This window comes from Osmerus eperlanus, chromosome 14 (assembly GCF_963692335.1).
Source record: "Osmerus eperlanus chromosome 14, fOsmEpe2.1, whole genome shotgun sequence".
In the NCBI taxonomy this organism is placed as follows: Eukaryota; Metazoa; Chordata; class Actinopteri; order Osmeriformes; family Osmeridae; genus Osmerus; species Osmerus eperlanus.
Genome location: NC_085031.1, coordinates 12,504,720 through 12,528,240, shown reverse-complemented (window position 1 = coordinate 12,528,240; position 23,521 = coordinate 12,504,720). Strand labels below are relative to the sequence as shown.

The following is a 23,521-nucleotide window of genomic DNA, read 5'->3' as shown; positions in this document are numbered from 1 at the left end:
AAATAGATTATTTAATTAGCTGAAACTTCTAGAAAGTAAATAGAACATTACAGCCCAATATCCACAACAAAATCCATCTAGGTGTGACAATAATGTTGCTCAGAAGACCTTCCATCAGTTGTTTCAATGATACAAACCGGCTAACTACAACAGATACAAGTCTCACAGTCTTATCCAGTATTACAGGCACAGTCTCATCCAGCTGGGAAGCAGTTATTAGCTGTAGAGATGACAGTAATATGAATAGGAATCCTATGGAGTAAAGCCTTTTATCTGTGAAAGCTATTGAAGAAGGTGATATTAGAGGCCATGATAAATGAGCTGGAGACCTTGTCCATCATCACTAAAGCCTAGCTACCCCTGTTATATAGGTACATGCACTCCATGCTGTCCAAGAATGGCTTGTGTTTTGATTCCAAACACCAAGTCAGAATTGTGCATCAGCCTTTACAGATATAGATTAGTAAAGTGCGGTTAGATTAACCAATTCTGGTGAAAGACACACTACAGCACAGTTTGAAAGACAGGAACAATGAGTCACTCAATATGCCTTTGAAATGTCCAGCATCGCCAAAAGTGTTTATCGTAGGTTGACAGTGGTTATGACAAGGTGCTTGGATAAAAAGCAGTCAAGTGAGCAACAATTTCCAAGGCAAGCACATTTTGAGAGAAAAGTAGGAAAGTCTACTTAGGAAATATTTAAATTGATATCCAAATGAATGACATTTTAACTGTTCCCATGATTCTACCACAGACCTCAGTCCAAAATGCACACACATTGTAGTTCACCGAGGGTCACTGCCCTGTCCACTGAGAATGTCTACTGGTTGAGTAAAAACCAAACATCCTTTCAGTCACCTGTTCAAGTGCCCACAGAGAGCTGCCTGAGCCAATAAATACTTGTTTTTACAAGTGTGTGTGGCTCACATATATCCTCATCTATCAGGCCCCGTCCCACACTGCCAGAGGCTGTGAGAGGCTAGCCCCCAGAAGTTGTCAGACTTGTCCAGACTTCTAACTCTTCCCATTTTTTCTCTGTAGACTTGGGTCAAACAGTGTTTGAGAGAGCGGATCTGAAAATGGGCTGGATCATGTTCTCTGGGAGGGAAATGAGCCAATTGTTTATTGGCCAAGGTTAATGGGCTGCTGCAATATAGTAGATTGTTCTGAGCCTTTGACTTGCTGATGAAGATAACCATGTATTAAATTCATTGGTAAGAATGGCTTCCCTTCTGTTGTATGTGTGTGGGGGAGGAGGTGGGGGGTGCGACAGGCATGATGGGGGGTGAAGGTCGGGGGAGGGGGCTGTTATACGATTATTCTGAGACGAGGGAGGAATGCTTTTTCCTTAAGACCCCTGACTCCTGGCCAGAGACAGACCAGGACATGGAGGAGGGACCCCAACCAGACAGGTGTGTTTGCGGGGTGGGGGGTGGGGGGGGGGGGTTCCTGAGAGATCTAATTTCAAAGCCCCTCTCTTATACTCCCACTCTCAAACACAGGCCATCTCCTACTAGCCGGAAATCCAATCCAACTGTTAGATATGCCGATAAACCAGAGGCGGCTTGTACCACCGAAACCAATTCCTGAGAGGTTGCATGGAACCCGACCTGTAGGAGGAATAGTCTTTTGGAGAGAGAGAGACAGAGAGAAACAGAGAGAGACAGAGAGAGAGAGAGAGAGAGAGAGAGACAGAGAGAGAGAGACAGAGAGAGAGAGAGAGAGAGAGAGAGAGAGAGAGAGAGAGAGAGAGAGAGAGAGAGAGAGACAGAGAGAGAGACCGAGAGAGACAGAGGGAGACAGAGAGACTGAGACAGAAAGATAGACAGAGCAAATGTTTTGCACAGTGCTTCTGTTTGTGTGCCTGAGGGAGACATACAGAACTGACCCGACACCAGCCGTTTCCGGTACAGTACCCAGTACAGCAGGACCTCTGAGCCAACACGGCCGTACAGTAGGCAGGGATAGAGACTACCCTCAAGTGGGTCACAGCCATCTCATGCTGCAGAGCTTCCTAACTGTGTTTTCGGATCTGAACTGTCAACCATGTCAACAGCCCCCCTCCTCCCCCGAGATTTACAGTCCTCTGGTGCCACCGACGGGCCTCCCTGTGACTGCGAGGCAGGAAGACTCTCTCGCCCCACACCCTCCCCTCCTTCCTCCTGACAAAGTCCAGATTTACTGGGGCTGGGAGAGTGCGGGGAGTTATGATGAACGACCCCAAGGTTATTCTTATCTGGTCCCATATGGCAACCCTTTCAGCTTCTGCTCCCTGGGGAGCCGTCACTGAGAGGATCTCTCCCTCACTCGTTCTCACACTCCTCTGGACATTATGGGTATTTATTCTTTTTCTGTGTCTTCTTTCCATCTTCTTCTTTTAAATAGTTTGTATCCTTCTCTCTCCCTTTTTTTCCCGCCTTCTATCCACCTCTTCCTGAGTCAGTATTTGGCAGTTACAGTAACGTAAGATTCTCTGAGGTGCTGAAAGCATCTTGGGTTGACCGTCTGTGCAAAACGGAAGGACGGACCCCCTAGTGTATGTCACCCTGTGATTAATGACACAAGGTCAGGTCACTGTCTTGGAGACAGCCCCTGGACGTTGTCATATGTAGATTTACGTGCCAGTGATGTTCGGTAGCCAATGATAGCTATTAATACCGTCTCATCCCAAATCCTGGCCAATGGAATCTCTGAAATGTGGAGAGGAAGCTAAGTTGAGCCCTCCGGCATCTGAGAAATGACTTTCTGTCGCCCTAAAGTGAAAAACAGAAAGGGATTCAAAAAAAGTATATGCTGTTTATAGCTGCGGTGAACAACTTTATTTGTGATATATCTAGACTTCATTCTTTGGCCACGTGAAATTCATGAGGCCCAAATCGGAATCATCGCAAAATCGAATGAAAAAGAATGCTCCCCCATCAGAAAGTATAAAGGGAAAGATTGATGCGAACATTTAAAAAAGGTGTTCCTCATCCTTGTCACTCAGCGTGGATATACTTAGCCGGGCGGCAGTGGTCTGTTGCTCTTCCTTTCATCATACTGAGGGACCTGACCATGACCTCTACAGATATCTGTCCCCTGACACATCCAATCTATGTATGGCGATGCCTAGGACACCCTACATGTAAATAGGACAGTATGAGGAATGTGCTATCAAAAGGCACTGAGGGGATTTCTGTGAATATTGAATGCCTAAAGGGTAGACATTGCTGACATAGGATATGGGATATTCCTAAATTTTAGTGTGTGTGTGTGTGTTTTTGTACTTGCTGAGTAATAGTGAATGTATTACCTAAGAAATCTGGATTTGTTTGTGAATGTTTGTATGCACTGGTGGTCGTCCATTAAGTTTGAATGCCAGTGTGTGATTATTATTGGATTATGAATATATTATAGTTTAAGGTGTTAAGCACACTTCACAGAAATTGTTGGAATGTGCTGGCTACTGTCTTGTGTGCAAGATATAACTTGCAGTGCCGTGATGAGTCAGATGATTGTCAGACAAAAGTGAGGTCTCAAAACACGAGAACAGCTATGAGACCATCAAAGAAATAACTGCAGAATATACAAACAAATATACTTTTTGAGGAGTTATTAGAGAGCCTAATGGCCACAGCAGGCCATCTTGGGAATCTTGGCAAATCTTTCCACAAGCCATTAAAATGACAGAGGTAAATATGCATCAAGCTCTAGCTGCTAATGTTACAGACTTGGTGGGAACTCGTGGATGGGGCCCACCACATTGACAAATGTGTGAGTCATTTAAGGATTGGCTGCCTGCACCTTGGGGAGTCCTGGACATCATCCAGTCTCAGCCAGGTCTGAAAACACGAAGGTCAGTCACGCTTTCCAAGTGATATACTGGCTTTGCTTAGTGCTCCAACAGTGAGCTTAGTATAAATCACACCACAGCTAATTTATTAAGGGAATGAAAACTGGGAAGACTTAAAATGCGGGCCCAATAAAGCATCTCATCCCGAAATAAATTATTGTTATCCGTCAGCTTGAAACGTAGCGGAAATATGAGCTTGGTGACTGTGTTTAGGGGTTGATATTCAGTCTAAATGTTAGTTGTAAAGTTTGCAATGAATTAGTTTGTAAATCAGAGCTGAATGTCAGATCTCCCAGGACTTTACAACCACCGTCTGACAGTTTTATTCCTGTAAATAACAGACCAGTTTCAAGGGACTTGATGATTACTTACCCTACATATTCATACATTACTAAAGGTGTTTAGTAACCTTTACACCAAACTTCTACAAGCCACTGTAAATTCTGAAAGAATTAATCGGTGGTTGAAATGAAAACAGGAAAAATAAACTACAGCACTTTTGTAGTCTAGCTTTTGACTACATTAACCGATGCTGTTGAAGTGAGATTCTCTCTAACATTGAATGTCAAGCAGTACAGTATATCTGTCATTTTATGTGGCAACACTGACTGGAAAATCTGGCAACAATTGTCCCTCATGCATGAGACAGTGGTACCAACTCATTATTGGATGATAGTCAAGTGTGAGTGGCTTGCCAGGTTTTAAGGACAGGCCATCTGACAGCCTTCACAATAGGTGGAGAATACCCCTTTCCCATGAGTGTGTGTGTGTGTGAGAAAGAGAGATAGACAGAGAGAGAGAAAGAAAGAGAGAGAGACAAAGAGAGAGAAGCAGAGAGAGGCCGGCATGCCATGGCAGTAGTTCTGGCCCACCCAAACAGTAGCCTGGTGTCCCCTTCAGTTGTCCATCCCCCGGGAGGACAAAGCCGACACTGGGAGGAAGGGTGGAGGGACGAGGGGGAAGGGTGGAGGGGGAAGGAGGAGGTTGGAGAGGACGGGGGAAGGGGCACAGCTGTCATTCCCAGTCCTCTGGAATCGCAACTTCGGGCGGGAATGAGAACAGAGAGAAACGTGAGGAGACAGTGTGTGAGAGAGAATGATAGAGGTGCGTAAGAGAATGCAGCAAAAGCATAAAGACGAGGCTTTTCGATAAAGATTGACGAACAGTATGTGTAGCAGTCGGAGCGAAATGTAATCTATCAATCACAAGCCATGTTATAAACCCATTCAGCAGACAGATATAGACCATAGAGAATGACAGGGGTCACAGTATAGTCATTGGGTGACTGACTGATCAAAGATTTCCTAACCCTCCTTCTACATGTCTATAATGGCTAATGATTCACATGTTGATTTTTACGGCCTTCTTTCTTTCCAGGTATAATGATGAATACATCTGAGCTGCTTCAGTTTTAATTTAAAATTTGTATTTAAGTAAAACAAAAAAATACACACAACTGACATGCTTTTCCTCGTAAATATATACTGTATATGTTTCAGCTATCTCACAGTGTCATGGAAATGTATCTGGGCACCTGCGTGACGCGGACTGAGAGCTGGGTTCTTCTTCAGATGAGTCTCTGTAATCCAACACGGTTTTCTAACACGTCTTGAGTCAGGCACTGAACACTTAATTATAGTTGAGGGATATCAAAACCTCTGCATTTCATCTGCCCTATTTTAACGGGCACTTGATTTACAGTTTTTCTCAAATACGGGGATATGGGGATGTTTAGAACTCCTGTGAGACCTACTGTAAGACCTCATTTCACTCTTTGAAACAGAAGTTAAGTAGCTTAAGGTTTTATTTTATTAGGGTAAATAAGCTGCTTAGCAATGCACATTTGTTTACTAAGGAATATGCATCTGTGTGCCAAAAACAAAATGCAAATACTATTGTATCTTACTGTTTTTATTTTCCTGGTTACAGTCAGTTGATTAGTGGGCTGTTGAAACAAAGAATGCACCTTTGTGTTTCCTGTAGTTAAATACAGGAAGGTAGGATAGGACTGTCACATTATTTTATTTTCTAGACATGGTGCTATTATTCAATGCAAACTGGCTGTGGATGCTGGATCGGTGACCTGCCAGAATAAAGCATGCTAGAACAGAGAAGGCTCTTTAGTGGGAGCAGCGTTCGTTTGATAATCCTATCTGATACAGGCTCACTAAGCTCCGTATCAACTTGGCTGCCAGCCACAGGAACACTTGTTGCCCAAGGAAATCACTGAGATATACCTTGTAGGGGGACAAATATGCTGCTTCGCCCATGGGTGTACCTTGGAAAAGGACCACAGAATGAGTCATGAAAATGTCCTCTAGCGTCCGTGGTCTGTGAACATGGGTTTGCGTTGGGAATATATTGCATTGTCTGCTGAGAGGAAATACAGTAAGCGTAATTTCCAGGATGCTTGAGAGGTGTTCAGTATGCCACACACTCCAAGAAAGCAAATTTCATCTCATCAAACACGCAAAAGACATCTCCATTTCTCCCCTTATTTTCGATGTCTATTGGCCCCCACTTCTGCACATCAACCCTGCAAGAATTTGGGCCCAGTAGGGACAAACATGATGAATGTGTCCTGTATTTTTAGCTGTGGCTGTCAGAAACATGAGCGTGGTCAAGGTTAGCTATCCCACTGGGCTTCTGGGACAAACCGGGCTCCTTGGATCCTAGCCAGGCAATGGAAGAGGGGGTTAGTGTGTGTGTGTGTGTGTGTGTGTGTGTGTGTGTGTGTGTGTGTGTGTGTGTGTGTGTGTGTGTGTGTGTGTGTGTGTGTGTGGCAGGAAATAATTTGATTCTATAGGGTGGATTGGGTTGATCTACAGGCTAGTTTTATAGTGTGACACAGACTTAACATTGGTTATTGTGTGTGTGTGCGTGTATGTGTGTGCTTGTGCTCATCTATCCGTGTCCATACATTTGACTGAGATAGAGATATAGCTTATGCATGCTTTCAAAGCATCCACATCTCTGTTTTAACTCTTTGCCAATTAGAAAAAAGAAAAACGATCCAACACAGTCAGTGTTCCAGTAAATGCACTTGTTGCTATCAACCAAATCTACCGTGGGTCTGAAGGCTTTCTGAGTTTGCCGGGGCCCTGTTGTGCCTGTCTTGGCTTGACATGGATTGGAGGAATCGCCTCATCCCCTTCAGAATGCAAAACTCACACATTCACACACTCTCACGTAAACACACACACACACACTCTAGTGTTTTCATTCTCCCTAGTCACATAGCAGAAAGCCCACAGCTCTATTCTACCTCAATGAGGCAGAGCTCGTCCCAGTGCAGGCTTATTGTACCAACAAGCAGATGCTCCTCAGCCTTTGTTCTCCGTATAGTGGACTGTTTGTTTTCTCTGCCTTTTCTCACAGGTTCTGTGACAACCTCAACCTAATTTCTGTCTCCCTCTCCTCCCCTCTCTCAATCTCTCACCCTTAATTCTTGCTTCAGTCCTTTCTCTCATTCCTTCCTTCCCCCCCTTTCTCTTCCCCTAATCCTCCCTACCACCTTCTTATCTCTGTTATTCTTGGGAGCATGTCTTGTGAAAAAAGAAATATATATTTTTCCGGAGGCCTTCCTACTAGTTCAACACTCCCACACCATACTTTGAAGGGGGCAGGTTAACGAGTTCCTTGTCGCTGTCCCTGACCAGTCATCCAGGACCAATCGACAGCAGCCTCCCACTGCAGTCCCCGTTCCACCCCACCCCCCAACCACCACCTCCCTTCAACCAGTAACCCTGAAAACACATTGAGCGCCTGTCGATCCCACACCTAAGGTCGAAGGTCATTTGAAATGTCAGAGTGCGGAGATTAGACATTTGGACGTTTGACCGTTTGACCGTCATGATTAAAAAAAAGAAGAAGCCGGGATTAAGGAATTAAAGTTCTCTGGCCTTTAAGTAACTACGAAGCAGCCAGTGTCAAGGGAATGACTCGGGGTATGGTTGACGATTTTCTTTTTAGAGGGATTATATATTAGTCATGAGGTTGACTTGATTAAAGGGTAGGATTGGGGCTGGATAGCTGTGGATTAGGAGCAGGTGACTTTGAGCATTAGCTGTTTCACGGCTAGCACTGGGTCCGTTTGTGTGTGTGTTTTTAGGAACGCAATGGCCGTACAGAGAAATAATGAAGCTCATAGGCTTTCGGCTGAGAAAACAGCCTACACTTCAACGAGCGTAATAGCCTTAGCCAGACAGCACTACAGGCCAACAGGGAGACTCCTCTTCCCAGGTGGGGTGAACTGGAAGCCAGATTTCCTGTGTGAGGGACTGATACCTTCTCAGGATGAATCAGCTCCTGCTCTGCACCTAACCCAAAACCAGGCACGTTCAAGTTAATAAATATATTGTTTAGATACAAATGAGGACATTGTGATTTGGGCGTAGACGGGCGTGGGAGGTGTTGGAGTAAAGAGGTGTATTTTTAAGATAGACATGATGTCACCCATCCATCTCTTTGGGGTGCTGAGGTCACACATCCACGTTGGCAAGGCTGCGGGTGGGATGTGGTAATAGACACTCCCTGCTCCTTTGCTCCCTGATAAGTGACCCTCGGTGAACCCCATACTAATGCTGTCATCCTGATCCTGGGTCTTTGACGCCAATCTGACACCTGGGCCTGGTGTTGGTGAGACAGAGAGAGAGAGAGAGAGAGAGAGAGAGAGAGAGAGAGAGAGAGAGAGAGAGAGAGAGAGAGAGAGAGAGAGAGAGAGAGAGAGAGAGAGAGAGAGAGAGAGAGAGAGAGAGACAGAGAGAGTGCATGTGTGTGTGTGTGTGTGTGTGTATGTGTGTGTGTGTGTGTGTGTGTGTGTGTGTGTGTGTGTGTGTGTGTGTGTGTGAGAGAAAGAGTGTGTTCCCTTCCTTTCCATACGTCAGACATCAAATCGAAGTCTGTCAATGGCGCCACTTATCAGTCAGCTTGTGATCTCTTTCTCCTCCTCTGTTTCTGAATGAGAGAGGAAGTTAGAATCAGGGAAGCACTTAAGTGTCCGCCTGTGTGGGGCAGACAGGGCATTCATGGACGCCCAGGCTTTCAGTGATCAAGTTACCCCTTTAACCCTTTCAAAGCTGTCCTTCTTCAACTCTTTTGTCTGAAGGTATCAACTACCTTCCAAAGCAATAATCCATCAAGGCCACCTCAAGAGTTGCCTACAAGAGCCAAATGATAACTTTAGGGCTCAGTTTCCCTCCTCAGCTCTAGATAGGTGGTGTTCTAAACAGTGGGTTTACTCTTGCAGGTGGAAACAAGCTGAAGCCACAGCCGTTCCGGCTCAACTGGGCCTGGATCTCCTTGGAGAAAGAGTTCTACCTGGTGGACGAGGACGCCAAGTTCCTGGAGGTCACCCTCAAACGCAGGGGCTATTTGGGAGAAACCTCTTTCGTCAGTAAGTACAGAGAAATCCACTTTCGCAGAGAGGTTTGAATGTTGGTTTGTTTTTGTCAAATAACCCATTTACTCCACAAGTATCCAAGTGTTTTTATAATCTTGACTCCTACAAAGGAAATTCTGATGGCTAGTAGCAAATTTGTGTTTAAAATGACACTTTAGTCATTAGTTGCAGCCAGTTTTGAGAGGATACTTCAAAAGGGGAAAAACGCTGCTGGACCAAAACCTTCTATTAAACTGTCATCTTGTGCAAGACTGATTGCTCTCTTAATTATCCTTTTTTAATAATTGCACTGTTACAAAAAAATCTCTGCCGCAATTCATCAAGCCTCCCTCCTCGTCATCGATGTGTCCTGGCTTTTCTCAAACACAGCTCAGTGTGTCCTTAGTTTACCTTCTCACCAAAGGGCTGAACGAGACACGCCTACCACAAAAAAACACCTCCACACCTGTCAGGTGTTGTCTCATTTGATGGATGCTCAGTCTCCAGTCTCGCCAGTGCAAAGCCTGGTTTGATCGAGAGCGCAGAGGAGCCGCCTCCCCACAGAGGTCAGGGGGTTGACGCCGGCGTGTTTGTCTGTGTGGCGACAACATCCAAACACTGTGGTCGTAGGTCTTTACTGGATACACTCCTCTATTTACATTCTGTCTTTGTGGATGCAGAGGGCAAATAGGCAGAGACCTCGTTAATGACTTAACAGTGCTGCTGAGTCAGACTGTTCACTGCTCTGTTCTCCCACATCCTCCCTAAACCTACACACAGAGCTTCCTTCCACGATAGGTGCACTCATCTTAAGTCTTCCTTTCCATTCAGTGAGATCAAAGAACAGCCCTGAATCATTAATGTAATTCAAGTTCCAAACACTATCTATCTTCAGAGTATCTGATAAAAAAAGAAAAAAAAGAAAAAAAGGTGTCAGGATACCCACCTCCCACTGACATTCAATTAAAATGGAAATAATTGAAAAATGTCTGATGAATAAAAATGAGGTACAATACCCATTCTTTTTTGCCTTCTCCACAGGCATCGACACCAAGGACGGCACAGCGGAGAAGGACAAAGATTTCCGAGGAAAGTCCCAGAAGCAGGTCCAGTTCAACCCGGGCCAGACCACGGCCACCTGGAAGGTGAAGATTTTCACCGACAATGAGTTTGAGACGTCAGAGACCTTCGAGATCAAGCTGTCGGAACCCGTCATGGCTGTCCTGGAGTTCCCTGACTCCGCCACCGTGGAGATAGTGGACCCTGGCGATGGTAGGAGCTAGATTTAACCTTTGACCCTGCTTCTACAATCCGTTTCACCCCTCAGGACTGGAACTTTGATTCCACCACTTATGCACATGCACAGAGAAGGAAACACAGTTTTTAATAGTTCTAATCTCCTCTGTCATCTTTGTGGGCCAAGACCTGATGTCCTTGTGTGTCCTACTTCACAGAGTCCACGGTGTTCATCCCCCAGGCTGAGTTCAAGATCGAGGAGGACATCGGGGAGCTGCTGGTCCCTGTCCGGCGCTCAGGAGACGCCAGCCAGGAGCTCATGGTGGTCTGCTTCACGCAACAAGGTCCGACACACAGCAGCTGATTTGTGTTTGTTTGTCAAACTCAATACCTTCAATCGCTTACAGTCTCTCTTTTTTATTTTTTTACTTTTTTGGTGTGTCATGCTACGTTTTTTTTGTCTTTTTCTTCAGGCACAGCCACAGGCACCATCCCCAGCACGGTCTTGTCCTACTCGGATTACATCACCCGACCCGAGGACCACACCAGCGTGCTGCGCTTCGACAAGGACGAGCGGGAGAAGACCTGCCGCATCATCATCATCGATGACTCGCTGTACGAGGAGGAAGAGAGCTTCAATGTCACGCTGAGCATGCCGATGGGTGGTCAGTTGGGCGCCGGATTCCCCAGCGCCAAGGTTACCATCCTCGCAGACAGTGACGACGGTGAGCAGGAAGTGATGACCCCCAGTCAATCAGGATTAGATAAGGGGATTACATCATAGAATTTGAAATAATTTGAGAACTGGTCAGGGCTAGAATCTGTTTAACAAGTTACACATACTTCAAGGAGCCTTTGTTATATATTACATTTACATTTATTCATTTAGCAGACGCTTTTATCCAAAGCGACTTCCAAGAGAGAGCTTTACAAAGTGCATAGGTCACTGATCATAACAACGAGATAGCCACAAAACATTGCGACTAGCCAAAACATGAAGCACACATTGTGAACAACCAAAATAAGTGCCAAAGGGAAGAACCATAAGAGCATGTAGTTAAACAAGTTACAATTAAACAACATGAACTGCTATAAGTGCAAGTGTACCTGTGGAAAAAAGCAAGCAACAATAATAAAAACAATATATCACAGCGAGTACAAAAATTTAAGTCAGTTACCACTAACCACAAGAGCAACAAGTCTCTAAGCAAGAGTCATTGTGATCCTTGAGGAAACTAACATCGGGTCAAGCGAACCATTCCTAAGTACAGTTGTACTCCCGGAACAAGTGCGTCTTGAGCCTTTTCTTGACATATATTACATGTTATTACAATTGTGGATCTGTCCCATCTATGAAATAAGACAAAGTATGGATCCAAGCTGTAATTATGATCAACCACAATAACATTCATGAAGAAAAAAGCACACAGCAATTTCAGTGTGTCTGGAAGCAAGCCTTTCAGTATCATTTTTACAGAGGTTTCCCGAGGGTAGGCGTTAGTAATAATTATATGATTCCTTCCCTGTTTGTTATGAGGCCTTAACTGCTGCCCAAGGAGCTTTGATGTTAAATCACAATTATGTGGGTGTGTGTTTGTGTCTGCCTTTGTCAGCTTGTGTGTTTGAGTTTTTGTTGGGGTGTGTGTGTTTGTGCATGTGCACATTCCTGTTGCCAGGCTTTGCACCTCAGGGATGTTTCCTGTCGAGTGCGCTGGTGAGATCGTGTACAGTCGTTGTGCGTCCATCCCTGAGTCTTTGTTGTGTCTATGAGGACTGGAGAGAGCCCAGCACCATCAACACCCCTCACTCACACGGGCAGGTGCTGGAGATCTCTCCGCTGGTGCCCCTTTGATACCTTTGCCGTGGCTGTGCCACTTTGGTCTCCCTGACTCATGTAATCTACGAGTCCAATCGTGGCGCCATATCCAAAGCCACACACACACACTTAGCTGAAGACAAAAGCATCGCTCCCAGAGGGCGGTGTTTGCCTGGTTGCCCCGGCCATACCCTCTCCCATCCCCCTATTCCTGGCCTCATCACCTGCTTGGCAACCCCCGTTGGAAATTAGAACTATCCCCTTCAGTCTGTCAGTGTCTATGTGCGTATGTGTGTCTGCCTGCCTATACTATACTTTGCCTTCATTGTTCCGTCCTTGTCTGTTCCTTCTGTGTCTGTCTGTCTACGTGTCTGTCTGAGTCTGTCAGTGAGTCTGTCTGTCTACCTGTCTGTCTGAGTCTGTCAGTGAGTCTGTCTGTCTACCTGTCTGTCTGAGTCTGTCAGTGAGTCTGCCTGTCTACCTGTTTGCCAGACAACACCAGAAACTCGATAACCATCGTCAGGTGTCGAGAGGAAGAATAGCAACTCTGGACAAAGCAGGAAGAACATTAGAGACGTGTTTTGTTCCAGGCTGCCCCTCTTCTCACACGTTCAGCAGAGCTGAATAGAGAGCTGCCCTCCCCCCCCACCCTACCTTCCCATCCACCACCCCCCTCCTTCCCTCCCTCCCTCTTTTTTATCTGATGGGTGCCAGAAAGCAGGCAGCGGCTGAGAGGAGGTGACTTTAGTGAAGGAATTTTTAAATGACAGGCATGTTTTTTCCCCCAGGCCCTTTTCTGATGGCTTTCGCTACACGTCTTTGGTATATTTGTGGAGCCAATAGAGGGGACTGAGGTTAACTGATTTTTTTTTTCACTCAAGGAATGTACGGTGCTTGCAAGCCAAACAAAGCCAAACAAAAACTATCAAGTATTACTTTTTTGCAGGTTGCTATTACAAAAGCTGTAGAAAAGTGCTTCCATCGTTTAGATATCGGTGTCCAATACTATTATTGAGCTGGGCTAGATATGAAAAATGCATTTTGTCATGTAGACACAATGACAACATGAGTTTATTTATATGAAGACTATGTATTTTCTGAACCATTGGCATTGCTCCTTGCATAGTTGCTGTACATCTACCACTGTAGTATCTCAACATCCTGTTATCTTCCTCCTTTCCTCTCCTCCCTCTCTCCCACCATTTCCTCCAAGCAGACCATCCCGCTGACAGACAGACAGGGATTTAATCCCTCGCCAGCCATTTTGCTACTAGAACACAATCGGACGCTATGTATAATTAATGAACGTACATTCCATGTCGTGGCTCCAGGCGACGTGATGAGACAGGAGATAGGAGTCCTCAATATAAACCTCCATTGTTGCGGCCTGGCGTCTTGGTGGGTCCCTTCAAGGAAACACCCCTTTCCTAGCTGGCGTGTGTGTCTGTGTGTGTGTGTGTGTGTGCATGTGTAAACCCATCTGCCTGGCTGGGTAAACCTGTGGTTTGGCTCACAGCCAGCTTCAGGCCCCATTGTTATTTGTCTGGCTCTTCCTCCCAGTGATCTTTCAGGGTTGCCATGTTGGCACCTCAACCCCCCAATAACCCCCAATCCTGGTGCTGAATAGTGTCAGTGACTGAGAAGCATTGATATTGTGCCAGATCTCCCTTGCCCAGGGAACTGAACTGATAAGTTACAATTTTAGGAATTCTATTCATATTGCAACTACTTGCAAATACAATTTATGTGTTCACCTCTTCTACTGTTTTATGTTGAGGTTATTTTTAACAGTGATGACTACTCAAAGGGTCAGAGATAAGTCTTTGATCTTAGGAGATAGTCAGGGTTGTCAGTGTGGGCTAACGATGGCCGTTATAGAAGGGTGTGGAGAGATGAATCAGTGGTTTGAGCCTTTGTTCCAGGGGTCTGCATTCCAAGGATATGGGTGTGTGTGTGTGTGTGTGTGTGTGTGTGTGTTATGAGGGAGTAGATCCGCCTGTCTGTCTATGCCCCCCTTTCTTCACTGTTATCATACAAGGGAACATCCTTCAGCCCTCACCTGACCCAAACACACACACACACACCTTAATGTGGATGCTCAGCAGTATCCACAGAGCCTTGGCACTGAGTTCAGATGCCTGGCTTGATGAGGAGGAGGAGGAGGGGATGAGAGAGGGATGACAGCTCTCTTCCTGAGCAGACTCTCTGCCGGAGGGGGTAGCGACCGCATGACCGAGTAAACCCTGCCACCGTTTCAAAGCCAAACGTGTTTGAACATCCAGCCTTTCGCCACGTCTAATTCAGCACCCCGAGTTGGACTTCTTAAGTGTTGATACCCATGTGCAGAAAGGATCATAGTCAGCAGCACCACCTCCCTACTGTACAAAGATGACTCTTGACTGCTTCAGAAACCATTTAGAATATACGTAAGCGAATACTCTCTAATATGATCTCTATCTCCATTCCTGTCTCTCTCTCATTCTCTCTCTGTCTCTCGTTCCCTCTCCCTTTCCAACAGAGCCGTCCCTGTACTTCGGGGAGCCCGAGTACATCGTGGATGAGAGCTCGGGCTACGTGGAGGTGAGGGTGTGGAGGACAGGCACCGACCTGTCCAAGACCGCCACCATCACCGTGCGCTCCCGCAAGAGCGACCCCGTCTCCGCCGAGGGTAAACACCTAAACCCCCTGTGTCTGTCTGTCTGTGTCTGTCTGCTGTGTCTGTCTGTCTGTGTCTGTCTGTCTGTCTGTCTGTGTCTGTCTGTCTGTGTCTGTCTGCTGTGTCTGTCCATTTTATTTGTTCAATCGTCTATCCTTCCTTTCTTCCATCCATCCTTCAATCCATTCATCTATACATCTATTTATTTATCCATCAACTGTATTTCCGTGCAGTCACTATAACAACGTCCCTCTCTCACCAGCTGGCCTGGACTATGTTGGCATCAGCCGTAACCTGGACTTCGCCCCTGGGGTGACCATGCAGACGTTCAGGGTGACCATCCTGGATGACCTGGGCCAGCCGGAGCTGGAAGGGCCCGAGACCTTCGACCTGGTCCTCAGGATGCCCATGAACGCTGTGCTGGGAGAGCCCAGCAAGACCACCATCACCATCAACGACACCATCACCGACCGTGAGTCACGCTCCTCCACACACACACACACACACGTAGTCACACACTTGGAGGACAAAGGCTCCTATGCATGCAGAGGGTCTGCTTAGACCCGGGTTTGTTTTTCAATAGACCTTCTACACACTCACACACAGTCACTTGATGCTAATTTATAACCATTCCAATTAAAAACAAGAAGGTAATTCCTGCGTACTAAAGCCATCAAAACAGCCAGTTAAAGCTTGTCCCATTGCTGTTGCCAGTGCCCAAGGTGCAGTTCAAGGAGGGCAGCTACAAGGTGGACGAGGCCGACGGGGAGGTGAAGGTCACCGTCTACCGCAGCGGCGACATCAGCCACGCCTCCACGGTGCGCTGCTACACACGCCAGGGCTCCGCCCAGGTCATGATGGACTACAACGAGAGGCCCAACACCGACGGCTCGCTGGTCAGCTTCCTCCCAGGTACCACAGAGAAGGAGAGGGGGAGGAGGACCGCTGCTCAGGCCTTTTAGTTTTGTTGGTTCTTGTCCTGATTTTGTCTTTGTTCCTCACTTTCTTTTGTCTTTCTTTCTGTCTTATCTTTCTCTCTTTCTTCTTCTCCACATTGTTACTCGGCACCCGAGGCAATCGCAACCTCCTTCCCTTTTTCTTCCCCGAGTCCCCTCACTTTATAATTATCTGTCAACGCGTATTCTTCCCATGTACATTGATACCATTTTACAGGGTCTCTCGTTTACTTACTTATACGTATGTCATTCTCTCGTCTCCCTCTCGCCTTCCCTCTCGCTCTGTCTCTCCCTACCTCCCTCTCTCTCTTTCATCTCTCTTACTCTCCCTCTCGATCATCTCTCTGCATCTTTCTCATCTCCCTCTCATCTCCTTCTCTCTCTTTCTCTCTCTCCCTCCCCAGGGGAGAGTGAGAAGCCGTGCGTGGTGACCCTGGTGGATGACTCGGTGTACGAGGAGGACGAGGAGCTCCGCCTGGTGCTGGGCACGCCCAAGAGCAAGTCCCCCTACGGCGCCTCCATAGGGGAGCAGAAGGAGGCGCTGGTCACCATCACGGACGAGAAAGACAGTAAGCACGGGCTGGAGGGGTGAAATCACAGATAACACCGTTCACGTTCACTGGTGCCTACAAAAGGGACAAAGTGCTTAGTTATACACAGCAGGTTCTTACCTGTGGGTGCTAATTAGCTAAGTGTACGCACCTGTAAGCTGCTTTGTGTGCGCCTGCAAAAGCTCTCTGCTTTGACTGGTGCTTTTAAGCAGAGTTTCTTTCTTTCTCCTCTTCCGCCTCCTCGCCCCTTCTCCTCCTCCCTCTCCTCCCTCCCTCCACACAGAGCCCATCATCCGTTTCTCCGAGATCAAGTACAGCGTGAGGGAGCCTCAGGTGAAGGGCGAGGTGGCCCTGGTTAGGATCCCCATCCTGAGGGTGGGAGACAGCTCCAAGGTGTCACTGGTGCGCGTCCACACCAAGGACGGCTCCGCCACCTCCGGAGAGGACTACAACCCCCTGTCTGAAGGCGAGCAGCCATTTTGACTACATCACCCAGTCTGCTTAGAATTGATGTCTGAACTGAGAAACTGCAAGTGTTTACTGTGAAGGTCAAAGGTTGATTTACACACTCTTCGGACTAAAAAGCCCCTTCAAGACATAGTGTGGAGAGAAGAATCACACAGTTATAAACACTGGGGGATTATATCATCGTGTGATCTACGTTTTCAGATGTGGAGTTCAAGGAGGGGGAGACAGAGCACTTTGTGGAGGTGCAGATCCTGTTTGACGGCCAGCGAGAGATGAGAGAGGCCTTCACTGTGCACCTGAAGCCTGATGAATACATGGTGGCCGAGACCATGGTGAGACGAAGAGCACACAGCGCTCGTGCACAAGCACATCCGTACACACATACGTATTAACACGTACATTAACACATCCACATTCGCACACTCGCTCCCTCATTCACATACATATAACACAAACATACATACAATACACACTAACACACGCGTCGCAAAAATACCTTTAGCACCCAGAACTATACACATACACACACACACACGGCTCTCTGTGTTAAAATAGCCAGGCAGCAGCTGCCACTGTCAGCAAACCCAAATCACCACGTCTCGTAAAAAGCCCTCTCCTCTTTGAGCCTGTGTGTGTGTTGTGTGTGTGTGTTGTGTGTGTGTGTTGTGTGTGTGTTGTGTGTGTGTGTTGTGTGTGTGCTTGGAGAATGGTGCTCCGGGTGACCAGTGCCCTAACCTATAAACAGGGATACAAGGCATCCCGAACATGTACTGTACGGTGCTGCACACACTCTCTCCTTCTCCTGCTGCCTCTCATTCCAGGGAGCTGGGTCCTCTAATGGCTCAGCTTATATCTTACCAACATCATGATGAGAGATTTATGTAAAAGCAGATGCTTGGATGTGTGGTATAAATACATGTTTTATTCCCGAGTAAATAGTTTAAACCTAGTTTAATACACAAAATATTTCTAAAGAGCTAAGTGATTTGATTAGATTTTCAATCCAATTTTAATGTCTGTTTTTCTTTACTGCATGACTGTGCTATTTAGATTTGTAAATCAAAAGAACGTGTGAATAAATGAACTGAAGTGAACTAACCCTGAAGGTGTTCCCTGTGTCCTCCTCCAGATGAGCAAGGCCATCGTGTACATCGAGGAGATGGACAGCGTGGCGGACGTCACCTTCCCGGACGTCCCCGTGGTGATCTCCCTGCTCATGTACGACGACACGGCACGCGCCAGGGACAACCCCCGACCCCCCACCGGATACCCTGTTGTCTGCGTGACCGTGAGTGGCCATATCCACACGCTCGCTCACACACACACACACACACACATCCACACACACATACAATTCAATCAGATACACTTTCAACTACTAACATCCACTTGAGAACTTGACTACCTTTTTTTTATATATATATAATTCACTTTCATTTAGTTGTATTCACTTCAATTCACAATTGACACAAACGATTCCAGTTTCCTTCCCTCAAGTAGAAGTACAGATACCTATCTTTAAAAAGACTTACACTTTTTCATTCAAGTTCCAGTAAAGAAGTATGGGCTCTGACATATACTTAAGTAAAAAAAAAGAAATCTCTGCTTTAACGCTAAAGGCAGTAACGTCCTTGCTCCAACAGGCCTGCAACCCCAAATACCACGACTTCGACAAGACAGGCTCCATCTGCACGGCGGAGAACATCAACGACACCCTGACCCAGTACCGCTGGCTCGTCAGCGCCCCCAGCGGGACCGACGGCGTCACCAGCCCCATGAGAGAGGTGGACACCAACACCTTCTTCACCAACACCAAGTCCATTACCCTGGACTCCATCTACTTCCAGGCAGGATCCCGTGTCCAGTGCGCGGCCCGCGCCTTCAACATCAACGGTGACGCCGGCCTGGAGCTGTCCAGTCCCATCGCCGTGGTCAGCAGGGAGGAAGGTGAGAAGAGGGAGTCTACGCCGTTTGGGGAGGGAGTTTAAAGTTTAGTATGATGCTTGTTGTTGTTGTTCTGGAATGCCAAAATACAAAGACATTCAAATGTACTCATGTGGTAATTGTGTTTACTGACTTACAAGACAAAACCACTTTTTACCATAGCTTGTGATTTTAATACTTAGTACTAGTAAAGTCAGGGTTGGGCTACATTTTGGTTGAAGTTTTGGTTTTTCCTGTGTTCTGTTGTGGGGCATGAGTTCTGATGTTCTGCCGGTTCTGTAGGGATGTGTCAACCTCGTGTCCCCGGTACCGTGGGGGCGGAACCCTTCTCTGCCAAGATCCGCTACACAGGCCCTGACGACCCCGACTTTCCCAACCTCATCAAGCTGACCGTCCACATGCCACACATGGACGGTAGGTGGACAACTCAGCTTCTTCACCAACAAAGAAACCAGAAACCATGTTCTTACGGTTGAAGTGAGATAATGAGCGCTGAGATATCTTTGAAATCCGACATCTAAATTCTTTGTTTTTTTTGCGTCTTCCTCTCTCGTGACCTGTCTTCCTTTCTACCTCGACCTCCCTCTGTTTCTCCAGGCATGCTGCCCGTCATCTCTACCAGAGCTCTCCAGAACTTCGAGCTGACCCTGAGCCCGGATGGCACGCGCGTGGGCAACCACCGCTGCTCCAACCTGCTGGACTTCAACGAGATCCAGACGGGCCACGGCTTCATCACTGACGCCACCAAGAACCCGGAGATCATCGGCGAGACGTCTCCTTACCAGTACAGCGGCACCATGCGCTCCGCCAACTCGCTGCGCTTCTACAGGAACCTGAACCTGGAGGCGTGCCTGTGGGAGTTCACCAGCTACTACGACATGTCGGAGCTGCTCAGCGACTGCGGGGGGTCCATCGGAACCGACGGGCAGGTAGGGGGAGGTGGCACAGACACACACACGCCATTTACATTTTTACATAATTTAGCAGACGCTTTTATCCAAAGTGACATAGAAATACTGCATGTAAAGTGGTAAGTGCAGCTATGAAGTACTATGTTATGAAGCAGCTACCAGTCCAGTCCAGTCCAGTCTGACCCAGTCTCTCCACCTGCAGGTGCTGAACCTGGTGCAGTCCTACGTCACCCTGCGCGTGCCCCTCTTTGTCTCCTACGTGTTCCACTCCCCCGTGGCCGTGGGCGGCTGGCAGCACTTTGACCTGCAGTCCGAGCTCAAGCTCACCTTCGTCTACGACACCGCCATCTTGTGGCAGGAGGGCATCGGCAGCCCGCCCGAGGCAGAACTGCAAGGTACACTCAGAACCAAACACACTCCCTCTACCGGTCAGATGAGGTACTACAGTCGAGGGCATTTATGTCAATTTTTGCCAATTAAAAATCCAGTTAATTTGTTGGTTGTTATTTTCCTTTTATAAGTGGCAAGGAGAAGTGGTTGTTGCTACGTATGTTAAGTCATCTGTGGTACTGAACATGTTGTGTGCCTTTGGACCTTCCAGGAGCCATGTATCCCACCAGCATGAGGATCAACGAGGAGGGCCGCCTGGTGGTCAACTTCAAGACAGAGGCTCGCTACAGGGGCCTCTTTGTCATGTCCCACCCAGGTACACACACACAAACACACACACAGTGTACTACACCCACACACAGCCACACATGTACTTACAAACCTATGTCAGTTATACTTAATGACATGTACATATATGAATACAAAACACACAAACACAGTCACATGTGATGAAACCATCCAGTGGTCATTCTATACAGCCAGTCCCTATAGGGTTGCACAGTAACCCAGATCACCCACCGCTATTTCTGGCATCTCTCGTTAAGGAGCTTCTCTTCCTGTGTGCCATAAAATAGAAATGTGTCTCACCTTACACATTCCATGCAAGGTGCCTGAAAACGTCATAATATTTCGGCTGTAAATTATGAAACGATGAGTAATGAGTTGAATTACAACTTTCTTTGTTTTATAGATGTTTCAGAAACACGAATCTATGGGTTTCATGTACATGGCTGGGTACATAAAAACGTTGTGTGTGTGTGTGTATGTCCAGGAACAGGCCTGTCGTCCATGGTGATGTGTGCGGACCACCCAGGGCTGACCTTCACCCTGTCCCTGGTCCGGACAGAGCCCACCTATAACCAGCCCATGCAGCAGTGGAGCTTTGTCTCAGACTTTGCTGTGAGTCGCCAGTCACTTGATTTCGAGGCTGAAAAAGATACACCGTGTTAACACAGATTTTCAATGTCTGGCTCTATTGGAAACTTGGTACAAACAAGTCAATGCTAAAAGAACATCCTACAGGGAATCTATACTTAGGCCTACATGAATTACTTAATGAATTTTTCATCAAATTATTAAATTGTTAGCTTTTTCTATGTTTGTAGTTAGTAGCATATCATGGATTATACCTTAATAACGAATAGAACCTTCCAGGAGTCTCCAGGGTCCTCAGTGAGTAATGACGGTTCCCCTGTTCTCCACAGGTGCGTGACTACTCTGGAACCTACACGGTGAAGCTGATCCCCTGCAGTGCCTCCCCCAACGGCGAGTACAGCATCCCCCCCGTGTGCCACCCCCGAGAGCCCCTCACCTTCGACATGGACATCCGCTTCCAGCAGGTCTGCTCTCCTCCCCCTGAGACCCAGTGGAATGAACGTGTCTACGGATGATAAGAGTGTGACTGGAGTAATGGTGTTGGATTAGTGGCTAACATGGATAGAAGAAGGGGTTCCATTGCATTGTTGTAGCAGGCAATGTCATACTCAATCCAATGCAAATGTTTCTCCTTTCTGTGCAACCCTCCTCTCCTCTAATCCTGTCTCCTCTCATCTTCCTCCCCCTCCCCTCCTCCCCTCCCCTCCCCTCCCCCCATCCCCTCCCCTCCCCTCTCCTCCTCAGGTGAGTGACCCAGTGGCAGCAGAGTTCAGTCTCAACACCCAGATGTTCCTGCTGTCTAAGAGGGAGCTGTGGCTGTCTGACGGCTCCATGGGCTTTGGAGAGGGATCCGACGCCGCCTTCTCAGAAGGTAGGAAAGGACCCCTAGTGGCTCTTGAGAGACACTACACCCAGGAGAATTAATTCAGACTGTCACGATTCGGCAGTTGGTTACTGCCCCCATTCTGCCCCATTTTTGAACATAGAGCCTGAACCACCCTCGTTAGTTCAGTCCTGCCCCCTCTCCTCTTCCTACTTCCTTATCCTCCTCCCATCCTCACATCATGTTTCCCCTCCTCCGCCAGGCTCGTCCATCTACGGCCGCGTCATGGTGGACCCGGTCCAGAACCTGGGAGACTCGTTCACCTGCAGCATCGAGAAGGTGTTCCTGTGCACTGGGGCGGATGGATACGTGCCCAAGTACAACCCCACCAACAAGGAGTATGGCTGCCTGGCGGACGCTCCCTCGCTGCTCTACAGGTTCAAGATCCTGGTAAGAGCATCCGACACCTCTGTATCTATGTGGTCCATGTGGTACCCTGTGTGTAGGGGGTTTATTGTGTAGGTCTTTGTAAAAGATGTTTTCTTCTGTGTCACCTAAGCCGTGGCAGTCAGCGAATCTTTTTTCCCAAGATAGAATCGGGCTGTTTTGGCTCATCTGTACATGTTCGAGGATTGTTTGTCTAATGTGTGTGTTTGTGCGTCTTCTCCAGGACAAGGCCCAGCCGGAGACCCAGGCTTCTGCATTTGGAGACGTCCTGTTCGAAGCCACCCTGGCCCTGGACAGCCCAGGGGCCCTTCCTCTGGTCAGACAGCCTGGTTCTGACGGCTTCACCCTGTCCTCCTCCCCTCTGTTCCAGGTAGAAACACACACACAACCCCCCCCCCCCCCCCCCACACACACACACACACACACACACACACACACACACACATACACATAGTAAACTCGTACAGATATATCTTACAGACACATGCATAAACAAATGCACAAACATGCTCACAGAAAACAGCATGCACATATTAGCTGACAGCTACAACTTAACGTTCAGGTGTAGAAGAAGCGTGCATCAAAAGCTCAAGCCTCTTTATTGTTTTGCCAGGTGGCTGCCGGTCGAGAGTGGTTCATCCACACCATCTACACCGTCCGCTCCAGAGATAATGCTAACCGTAGCATCGGGAAGCGCAGCCTGGACTACCAGCGCCACAGCCTGTCCTCCGTGGACCCCCAGCCCCAGATCGGCACCTCCTCCCTGGGCCGCAGCCGCCGAGCCGCCCCCTCCGCCCCTGCCCTAACCCAGGACATTGGTGTGGACGCCAGCCGGGGCACCAACATCCAGCACATCGCCCTGGACCGCTCCGACCGCATGGTGGTCAGCCAGCGCCAGCCCTGGACCCCCAGCCGCGAGCGCCAGCCCCTCCTGGAGCGGCCCCTCCTGGGGAGCTCCGGCAGGGAGCCCCTGGACACCTCCACCCTGCCCATGCTGGTGGGGCTGGCCGGTCTTATCCTCCTCATCTGCCTGGTCGCCATCGTGGTCATCCTGCTGGTGCGGCGCAAGAGGCGGGACAAGGAGAGCCAGTTCCCTCCCTACGCCACCTCCTCCAGCTCCGCCTACGGCGGGAGCAGCTGCAGCGGCGGGACCACGAGCACGAGGCAATTCTCGGATAGTTCCGAGGTCTAGAGACACCCACACACACACGCAGGCACACACGCAGACACCCACA

General features: G+C 47.9%; 1 protein-coding gene across 1 annotated transcript in view; it reads left to right on the top strand.

Annotated features, from left to right (window-relative positions):
* Nucleotides 1-23,521, top strand: part of frem3 (Fras1 related extracellular matrix 3) — a 34,019-nt gene that overhangs the window by 9,122 nt on the left and 1,376 nt on the right. Inside the window, exons 3-24 of the mRNA XM_062477859.1 lie at nt 9,081-9,227; nt 10,254-10,484; nt 10,667-10,792; nt 10,922-11,173; nt 14,783-14,932; nt 15,183-15,392; nt 15,635-15,832; nt 16,281-16,445; nt 16,711-16,893; nt 17,097-17,227; nt 18,025-18,183; nt 18,539-18,842; nt 19,122-19,253; nt 19,437-19,768; nt 19,953-20,145; nt 20,352-20,456; nt 20,913-21,040; nt 21,346-21,480; nt 21,761-21,887; nt 22,102-22,289; nt 22,510-22,656; nt 22,900-23,474. Coding sequence (XP_062333843.1) covers nt 9,081-9,227; nt 10,254-10,484; nt 10,667-10,792; nt 10,922-11,173; nt 14,783-14,932; nt 15,183-15,392; nt 15,635-15,832; nt 16,281-16,445; nt 16,711-16,893; nt 17,097-17,227; nt 18,025-18,183; nt 18,539-18,842; nt 19,122-19,253; nt 19,437-19,768; nt 19,953-20,145; nt 20,352-20,456; nt 20,913-21,040; nt 21,346-21,480; nt 21,761-21,887; nt 22,102-22,289; nt 22,510-22,656; nt 22,900-23,474 — 4,318 coding nt within the window. The remainder of the gene's footprint in view (nt 1-9,080; nt 9,228-10,253; nt 10,485-10,666; nt 10,793-10,921; nt 11,174-14,782; nt 14,933-15,182; nt 15,393-15,634; nt 15,833-16,280; nt 16,446-16,710; nt 16,894-17,096; nt 17,228-18,024; nt 18,184-18,538; nt 18,843-19,121; nt 19,254-19,436; nt 19,769-19,952; nt 20,146-20,351; nt 20,457-20,912; nt 21,041-21,345; nt 21,481-21,760; nt 21,888-22,101; nt 22,290-22,509; nt 22,657-22,899; nt 23,475-23,521) is intronic.